The sequence below is a fragment of the Quercus lobata genome, chromosome 10 (assembly GCF_001633185.2).
Source record: "Quercus lobata isolate SW786 chromosome 10, ValleyOak3.0 Primary Assembly, whole genome shotgun sequence".
Lineage (NCBI taxonomy): Eukaryota > Viridiplantae > Streptophyta > Magnoliopsida > Fagales > Fagaceae > Quercus > Quercus lobata.
In genome coordinates, this window is record NC_044913.1 from 51,554,950 (window position 1) to 51,565,429 (window position 10,480).

The window sequence follows — 10,480 nt, forward strand, 5'->3', positions numbered from 1 at the left end:
TTCAGGAATGCGTGAACTATATAAAAGATATTATAAAAAATTTAGTTATGAATGAAAAATTATGACACGAAACATTTAAAAAAAAACCTCTCATATGATATTTTTGAATGAACTTATACCATATCTGAATAACATGCAGAATATTGGCTAGTATTTATCAATAATGCATACATTTGTTCTTTATCAAAGTCTTACGAACATAACCACACCTTATTTTCTTAGCAAACACGAGACTCGACGAAGAACAAAGTTGTCAGCAGTACGAACCCGAAGGCAACAGTAGTAAATCCAATCCATCCAAGAATTTCTGCAACCCGTGGCTTCTTATAGGCTAACAGGATAGCAATCATGCAACAAAAATAACCTGCTAAATCATTGACCAAAATACAATCTAGGAAGATCCTAGAATGTTGGCCACAGGAACGGGAGCCAATGCTAGCAGCAGTTGTTTGGACTGTGACCACGATGGACATCTTTATTAGTTTATTTATGGTCGACCTGATCCAGTTCATATCTCCACCTCCACTTTCTATAATATCTTGGCCTTCTCCTCCACTTTCACCTTCACCCCCACCATCTCCACCTGTTTCTCCACCTCCACCTCCACCTCCACCCTCGCCTCCACCTCCACCTCCTCCTCCACCTCCACCTCTGCCTTCTCCTCCACTTTCACCTTCTCCATAACCTTCGCCTACCCTTACTGGTACATCTATGCCTCTACCTTCAACACTATTGCCAAGTTCAACAACTCTTAAGTGCTGAACATCAGGGCTCATTTCAGGACACTGCAATGTGTCATTGTCATTGAAGCTCACTAGATATGAACTCAAGGATGACCATGGATTACGAATTGGTACTAGCATTAGCAAAATCAGCACACTTAGCAGGCTCCATATGTAGTACAACAACACCCATTCATCACGTCCCTGTCATGGAATATTACTCAAAACTTGTTATTTTCCTAGTGCTAAAAGAATTCTATCACCATGTTTTTAAGTTGCGTGGGCTAAATCTTGTGTACAATTACTTAGTTGTTATACTTTAAGGTCTTTAATTAAATTTAATCATTTAATTGTATTGATCAATAAATTATAGTTGAATGTAATTAATTGTCCTTAAAAAAAATTCAGTTTTGTTGTATTGGTTAATGCATAGAACCATGTTCAGAATTCAATTAAGGAAATGTACATTAGTTTGCCCATATATATATATATGTGTGTGTATTTAGTAATTATAACATAATAACAATTTCCTTCTATCCATATAAGAATCACTATTTAATACAACAATTTCATAATTCAAATTAAATATTACCAATCTAATATATGCAACCTCACTTTATTTAGAATATTCAAATTTAAAAGTAAAGTTTCAGTCACTCTTAATTTCAAGTGAAATAAAAAAAAATCATGTTTCGAGCGCTAAAATGGACACTTATGAACTTATTGAGGTATTGGGGGGGTAGATTCTAGATAGGCTACAAAGTGCATCATAGTTTTTGCCTACTTCCAAAAAAGGTTGTGAATATGACATTTTGTATTATTATTGAATAATCCATGCAATACAAGAGAAAGTTTAATATAATATAATTTTTTATGATTTAAAAAAAATATATGTTTTTGCCTAAATATAAAAATATAAAGTTATAGTTATTAATATGGATGCTAGATAGGCTACATCATAGTTTTTGCCTACTTTCAAAGGAGATTATGAATATGACATCTTGAATTTATTAATCAATAATCCATGCAATACAAGAGAAAGTTTAATATGATATAATTTTTAATTCTTTTTTTTGTCTAAATATAAAAATATAAAATTATAGTTATTAATATGGATTTATTATGATTGTGTTTTTATATGGAAATATATATATTTTACCATTTAAAAAAAAATATAATATACCAAGATTCTAAGGCTCCGCTTGGGAGTTCATAAGGGAAAAGAAGAGAATGAAATGGAATGATCATAAGAGAATAGAAAGGAATGGAATGGAATATAATGTATTTAAGTAAGGGAAAAGAATGAAAAAGAATTGAATGAAATGGAATTAAGTAACCTTGATTGGATGTTTTAAAATAAATGAATGGAAAGGAATAAAAATAAATGGAATGTAAGTAATCTTGTTTGGGAGCAACATGGAGGAAATGAAATGGAATCATTTTATGAAAATATTACTATTGGACCCCTATTTTAAAATAAAGAATTGAATATACAAGAGTATTTTGGGAGTTTTAGTAAAAAAATCATTAAATCTAATTTCATTCCCTCCCATTCCTCCCAATTTCGGGGAGAATGAAAATTTGAGGTTTTAAGGGAGTAGAGAGGAATGGGTGTTCCCTCCTACCTATTCCATTCCCTCCTACTTAAACTCCCAAACAAGGAAATGAGCTTTTTATTCTCTCCATTAAAACTCTTAAACAAGGATAGGAAAGAATATTCTAAAATGATTCTTTTCATTCCTTTCCATTCCATTCCCTCCTCCCAAGCAAAGCCTAAAAGTTTAAATTTAGAATATAATTTAAATTCAGTTTATATATATATATATATATATATATTAGAATAATGATGTGTAAAAGTATGAGAGTTAAATAGCTTATGTGGCATATTATAAGGTCAATTAAAAGTCAAACATATTTTATTTTATATATATTATTTTGTTTTATATATATGTATATTAGAATATATATATATATATATATATATTGTTATTTATATATATATATATATATATTCCCTCTTGTCCATTCCTTTTTTTTTTTTTTTTTTTAATGTATTATCTTAAAAAATTGGGAGAATAAAGAAATAAAAAGTAAACTATTATACAATTTAGTCACTAGTAGGAGTGTTCAAACAACAGTTTTCAGTGTTTAAACACTGAAAATTCTTGGCCAAAAAATAAAAAAAGTGTGTTTGGTAGGAGAGTTTAGTTAAGAGTGTTTCAGTAATAGTTATCAGTTTATGGTGTTTAAACACTGTATTTTGAAAGCACATCGACCATTTTTCAGCTTTTGAGTAACAATGTTGAATGACATTGTTGTAAATAATTAGAAAACCATGGGACCCACTAGAATGACAAGACACCATATTTTTTTTCTCTCTTCGACATGGCTTTTCTTTTTTCTTTCTCTCTCTTGCACTTTGTTATTCTTCTTTCTTCCTCTTCTTTCTTTTTTTTCACCTCTTTTTCTCTTGTGTCACGCTTAGATGCTCTCTACTTCTTCTCCTTCTTCTTCTTATTTATTTATTTATTTATTTTTTTGCCTCTTTCTCCCTTGTACTCTTTCTAAAAGTTTTAAAAACTGAACCAAACTGGTTGGTCCGATTTGTTGAACTGGGAATCGGATGCCAGTTCGGTTTGGAAAAAAAATGCCTAAAACTGGGAAAAACCAATAAAAAAATAGGGAATCGGAGGCAAATTTGGTTTTGCCCCCAGTCCCGTTTTTAAAATCATGTGCTCTCTCTCTCTCTCTCTCTCTTGCACGCTGTCTTCTTCTTCCTTTTTTTTTTTGGCCTCTTTCTCTCTTGCACGCTATCTTCTTCTTTAGTTTTCAAATTTGGTGTGTTGGGTTGTTTTATGGGTTTTGCAAAATGGAATTTTGTGATTTCTTTTTTCTTTTTTTGCGCAAAAATTGTTGGGTCCTGTAACACAGAGAGGGAGAGAGGGGGAAGAAGAGGGAGAGAGAGGTAGTGGTTATGGTTAATTGAAATACATGGGAGTTTTTCTCTCCTCAAATTAAAAACATTGTTTTTGTTAGAAAAGTTACCAATTTTTTTTTTTTTTTTAAAAACACACATACCAAACACACTATTATGTTTTTTTTTCTTCATATTTTAAAATATGCTATTTGAAACAGGGTACCAAATACATTTTTTGCATCATGAGTACTTTAAATACGTGCTTTCACAACATTTTTTTAAATCACAGTTTTCACATCATTTTGAACAACAATACTTAAAAACCACTACCAAACAGACCCTAAATAAGATCAATGACTAGAAAGATGTAGTTTTACTTTTACCTACAAAACTCCCATACAAATTAATCCCAAAATTATGCATCTATCCTAGCAAAAATTACAAAACTTACAAAAAAAAAAAATTCAAATTACACTACACTAAGGGTTTGTTTGGTTGGGATGAAATGGAGGAATAGAAAATGGGGGAGAGAAAAAAGAGAAAAAATAGAGAAGATGTGTGTGAGAAACAAACTAATTGCTAAACACACACAATTTTTTTAATTACACTCTCTCACCAAATGAGGAAAGAAAATGGTGTGGTTTAGCAAAATTCTCTTTGGGCCTACCAAAACTCTATCTCCCCAAATTGATGAGAAAAAAAGAGAAAAAAATGGAGGAATGTTTTTTTTTTTTTTTTTTAATTTTTTTTAAAATTTTTATGTTTTGGTGCCCATCCTTTATTTTCTCAAAAGATTTTATTTTATTTTATTTTTTGAGAAAGAAATTTTGGGTTCTTGAACTTTTTGTGTTTCATAAAAAAAAATTATTTAAATTAGAGTGTTTATTCATACACAATTTTTTTAATAAAAATATAATGTTATTTTTTGTTTTGTCTAATAAGGATATGATAGTAAATTTATATAAACTTTATTTTTCATCCACTTTTTTTTTTTTCTCAATCAAATAAAATAATTTTTCATCACTCCAATTAAATATATATAAAGAATTCTATTTTCTAACTTTTCTATCTTTCCAATTAAATATATATAAAGAATTCTATCTTCTAACTTATCTATCCAGAGGGCCATTCCCATGAATTATGTTCTTCACCGTAGGTTTGAGTTGGTGACTTTGGGACCACAAAATGAAACGGCGCGGGTGTATTTAATCCCATTCATTACCAAAACATGCATGTTGCAACACATGCAGACATTCATTCCGTTTTAGGTCGCTTGACTTTTGATACATGCTAGTGGATCTAGATGAGTTCATCGAAAAGATGTGTCCTACGATGCTAGTGAAAAAATTAATAAATTATGGGTACGTTTGGATACAGCTTATTTTGTTGAAACTGAAAACTAAAAACTGAAAACATTGTGGCAAAATAATTTTTAAATGTGTGAATAGTACCGTGAGACCTATTTTTAATGAAAAAGTTGTTGAAAAGTGAAATTTTTGAATCCGTAAACAGTACATGGGTGCACTGCTCATCGTGGAAAAGTCAACAAATGCGGGCTAAAAAAAAAAAAAAAAGAGGAAAACGCCGAAAATAAAAACGCAAATGCACAGACACTGAAACCAAACGTGTACTATATATATATATGCTAAAGTTTTTAACATCTAGGTCCAAGATAGTTACTTTTGGCCCCCCTTTCCTCAAAAATTTACAAATTGACCCTTAAAACCCAACCAAAATAAATAAATAAAACCCACCCTTTGGTTGATAGCCTCTTTACATACAAACAAAAAATAATCCCCAAAAACAATTAACAGATCCTTCAACTATGAGAATACCAAAAAGAAAATCCTTTTGGCATCCCGTTCCCATGTTGGTCTTAAGGAATGAGGAGGTAGCTTAAAGAAACTGACCATACATAGTCACTCACTTGACTCTGCTTAGATTGTTTATTTGAGAGAAATGAAGGGTTTGTACTTAGACTACTCTTGTTCACTCTCACTCTCGTGTGTGTTTGTTTCTCAAAAAAAAAAAAAAAAACCTAGTTAATTTGGTTTGACTTGAAAGTTGAAAAGTTTGATAGTTTTTATCTCGAACAATGTCTTAGGTGTTGTGTGGATAATATAGTGTTAATATATTAAAATTGAATAGTTGTGTAAATAAATTACTAGTGTGTATCCAAAATATCTTGAAAACATTAAAGAGTGTCAACCAATTGAGATACAAACTCTTGGCAATAAATTAGTATTAATATCCCTAAGTAGTGTGTGGCTATCTATATTACTAGTCACTAACCTGCGCGATGCACGGGAATAGCTACTGAATGAATTTCAAGAAAGAAAAAAAACCATTTTTTTGTAGTTGGGGAAGCAAGCAAAATTGCATGAAATTAAAAAAAAAAAATGATATTGAAAGAAATAGTACAAACTTTTATTAGTTAGGTAGAAGAAAGCAATTATTTATTTATTTATTTATTTGTTAGTTTTTGTGGGAAGGAATAAAAGACATAATGTTGCGTCTCTAGTTTAGTTTGTATTGTATATATAGGTATGTATAAGATAAGTTGTAATATATATGCCAAAAAGTGTCCATTGAAATGTCATAATCATTCAAATTTGATATACGAAAAAGTCTCTATTGAAAGGTTATAACCCTTCATATATGATATACCAAAAGGTGCCTATTAGCCAAAAAAAAGTGCCTATTGAATAAAAATATGCCTATTGACCAAAAATGTGCCTATTGAAAAATGAAAAGTCACAAATGTTCAGTGTTTTTAAATGTATATTTGGCAATAATTTATGTAACCATGTGGTGTAATAAGGAGTAGTTAACAAAAAGTCAAAAGGTCCTTATTGGGCAAAAATGTGTTTATTGGCTGAAAATGTGTCTATTGAATGAAAATATGCCTATTAACAGGAAACGTGCCTATTAAAAAATGAAAAGTCACAATTATTCGGTGTTTTAAAATGTATACATAGCATTAATTTATGTAGCCATTATTCTTTACTTTTTTTACCTTTTTAATTATTAAATCTAATAATTAACAACATGAAAACTGGTATAATTATTTCATAGGATCCAAATCCTTTGTTATTTGAGATTCAAAGTAAAAGGTTTGATACTTTAGGATTTAAGTGATGACTTAATTTTTAAGTAAAAGGTATAATTTATTTATTTATTTATTTATTTTTTGCATTTAGGAATTATTTAATTAGCTATCAATACTAACTGTTTTTAGTTATAATAATATTGGATATAAATATAATAAGAGGATAAAAATGAATTTCAATCTTTATGGTTTACACTATCTCTTTTGGATCCTCTCGAGAAGCATATGAATCTTTTAGAATTGGTGATATATTTTTTTTGTTAAACAAATTTTATTTCTAACACGTCATATATTATGAAAAACTAGTGCTGAAAATAGTTCTTCACCATTTTAACTTATTAATTGATTTATATTTTTTTAAAAAAATTGTTACAAAATTAATCATAAATGATTTTCAAGATTTTAAAAAATGCCATGTCCCATTTTTGTTGCATCATAAATGATTGGATTAAAACCTATTAATTAGAAACTGTTATTATGTGTTTGTACTTTTTTGTTTATATCTGGTTTTTTTTTTTTTTTTTTTTTGAGAAATTTTTTTGTTTATATCTTGTTAACTAAATAGAGGACAAAATTTAGCTACAAAATTAATTGTAATTTTAGGTTACAACCTTACTCAATATTTTTTTATTGAAAGTGAATTTTGATAAATCCACTATTGGATTACATCTTTTACTTATTTTCTCCGTACTTGCAAAATTTCTAGAAATTAAGTTAAAAATCAATAGTTATGTCATTAATAAATTTTTGAAATTGCAAGTTTTTGTATTTTAAAATTATGCATAAACATAAGCTTATAAATCATATAGTAAATGATATCTGATTGACACAAAATTTAACATGTGCATTAAAAGTTTAAAAAACATGCAATTCAACAGATATATTTTCAAAATATGTAGTAATATTTATTTTATTGAGTAAGGTTGTAACCTTAGCCTATAACTAATTTTGTAGCTAAATTGAGCTATCATCTGGAGCAGATTCCAAAGGTGATAGGTTGAAACTCTCTAAAAATAAAAAATAAAAATTTGTAGCTAAACTTTGTCCCTAAAAAAAATGTTAATTTTAATTTCATTTTTTTTAATCAATATTTTAATTTCATTTTGAATTTAAGACTTTAGTTTTATTATTATTATTGGTTAATATTTTTTAGTTCTTCCTATAACATCCCCAAAGCAAAATACTAAAATCCTGAATTTACGCCTCCGTGCATTTATTACACGAAATTCCTTACACCACGCACATACCCAAAGTATGCATGCATTTCATACAGACCATCGTACGTCCAAACCAAAGGTTTTTGTTCTCCTCTCCCTGCGTTCTCTCTTTAAAAAGCCATTACCACCACCTTAACTCCTCCTCCCCCCCCCCTCTCTCTCTCTCTCTCTCTCTCTCTCTCTCTCTCTCAGATCCCTTTTACCACCACCACCACTGCTCTCTCTCTCTCATTATCTCTCTTTTGAAGAGCTCTCTTCATTACAATCTCCACTTCTCCACTTTCTCTCTGTCTTCATATTACCTCTCTTTCTTAAGGCCTATTTGGATTGAGGGTAGAAAGAGAGGAGAGTGGAGGAAAATAGAGTAAAGTTGGCTAAAAATATACTACTAATTTTTTGACCAATTCCACTCTACTCTGCTCCTCTCAATCTAAACAAACTATTAAATAGCGCTCTTCATCATTGTCACCAACAATAATATTCTACGATTTTTATTTTATTTTATTTATATAGAATAGAAATTCTACTCTAGGAGTATGAAGTTTACTCTTAGAAACTTGAATTCCAACCCTTACTTCCCACATCCCATAAACATTTATATTTATAGAGTGACCATTACACCAAAAGTGTGCGGTGGTAAAAAATAAAAATATTATAAGTTATGAACATTAATTCGTAACTATGACACAAACTTTGTGCAAGCCTTGTATAGGCTTGACGAAAAAAAAAAAGTCTTTTCTTTGGTACTCGACGACGTAAACGTGTAGAAAGAGAATACTTCACACACAATAATAGAAGGCAGAATCTAATGGTAGAGAGAATAGATGAGGTCATAGAATAACAAGGAGCCACTATATTGATCGATCTTGCACGTGTGATAAGGAAGAAGAACTCTATAGATCTACTATAGGCTTGGCGTCAAATAAAATTAATTTTGGGTAGTTATAGATGCCAGATGCGAGATCCAAAGAAAAGTACATGACTTCTTGTGCATGGAAGCTTTTGACAGTTTGGTCTTCGGTTATTGTCCACCATCGGATGTCCCCTTAGCTCGGGCTAATACTAATTAACCTAGCAATCTAGGTTTGAGATAAATTGCACTAACCCAAAGGACAAGGATTTTCTTAAAACCACTCTTGGCCTGAGTAAAATATATAACAATTTATTAAAAAGGAAATTAAAATATTCTTTATTTATAAGTGAAAATTTGATTTATAAGTTTTTTTTTTTTTTTTCAATATTTTTAAAAAAAATTCTAAGAGAGTCAATTTCATCATTATTTCCGTTTTCTGTTAAATGATATTCATGAGAATCATGCCAAACAAAATATTGACAGTTGACATTTTTTGAAATAATGGATCAGAGATAATACCGGGAACCATGACTTGTCATTCTCTACACTCCCATAGTTCAAGTGGTGAGTTCTGTGGCTAATTCTCCTGTAGGATTCAAGAGCATGCAGTGAAAATCATGAAATGTTAGTAATTTAAAGCTAAATCTAAACATATAAGCCAAAGATTACTGAATTTTTTTTAAAAGTTAAGAAAGTTATCACACCCACCATCCATGGCAAGCTACAAGAACTGAAGAATGAAAGATATGCCACACCAAACTATTTAGAATGAGGTTGTCGGAAAAGATTCCATGGCCGCTGTTCAATAGAAAACCAAACACAAGTTAATTAATGCAAATGTATGTGAAAATCAATAACATGGTTTAGATTTTAGAAGGGAAACAATTCACAAATATGAGATTACCAATCATGTCCAAGAACAAATATAGCCCAGAACATGGTCCCCTGAGCAGCCCAGTAGAGTGGCCAAAAAGACCAACTAGTGAAGTAGGCTGCAGCTGCTGCCAATGCAAAGACCACAAAGACATCTCTGATAACATAACTCAGATACCTCCATGGATTCTTGACCTCTAATGGAGGCTGCGCACTTGGGTTGAAATCATCTTTTTCGCCAACCCCATTAACACCATCAGTAAGCTCAACTTGTCTCTGCATTTTATTTTTTTTCAACTGGATCCTTCGTTGGAGGACTTGGCTTGGTGGTCATGATGGGTTTATTTTTGAATGAAAGCTAGATAATCATACTAGATACGCACGTGAGAGTAGAGACAACGGAATCGATCTCTGGATGCACCCTAGTTGTCGTGCGTGTACACCTTTTAAATCAATAAAGTATAAAAGTTTCGGTCCGAGTCCTCCAACATTTTTTTTTTTTTTACCAAAAAAATAATAAAAAATTCCTTCAGCGCCCAGCAACCTAGTTGCTTAGCATATCCGTGTGTATACTTTATGAATCAATTAAGTATAAAAGTTCCGGGTTCAAGTCGTCTTCCAAATTCTTTTTTAACCAAAAAAAAAAAAAACTTTGAATGCACCTAGCACCGTACCCTAGTTAGAGGAGGTATGCCACATTTCATGTATATGTTTCCTTCTACTCACAGTTAAGTGGGTAGCACTAATTGTGAGAGGGAGGAAACCTATATCTGAAATAGGGTGTATTTT

General features: G+C 30.6%; 1 protein-coding gene across 1 annotated transcript; it reads right to left on the minus strand.

The window, feature by feature from the left end:
- Window positions 1–218: 218 nt before the first annotated feature.
- LOC115964926 (omega-3 fatty acid desaturase, chloroplastic-like) lies at window positions 219–9,973 on the minus strand. Its single transcript, XM_031084153.1, has 5 exons — window positions 9,723–9,973; window positions 9,527–9,616; window positions 9,338–9,404; window positions 674–785; window positions 219–331 (listed from the first exon to the last, which is right to left on the minus strand). The coding sequence occupies exons 1-5, from the start codon at window positions 9,971–9,973 to the stop codon at window positions 219–221; spliced, it is 633 nt and encodes a 210-aa protein (XP_030940013.1).
- Between the last annotated feature and the right edge of the window lie 507 nt (window positions 9,974–10,480).

Coding starts and splice junctions, on each gene's coding strand:
- LOC115964926 (XM_031084153.1), bottom strand. CDS start 9,973: ATGCAGAGACAAGTTGAGCTTACTGATGGTGTTAATGGGGTTGGCGAA. Junction 9,405..9,526: donor CTTGTAGCTTGCCATGGATG/GTGGGTGTGATA, acceptor TGAATCCTACAG/GAGAATTAGCCACAGAACTC. Junction 786..9,337: donor ATGACAAGTCATGGTTCCCG/GTATTATCTCTG, acceptor GACACATTGCAG/TGTCCTGAAATGAGCCCTGA.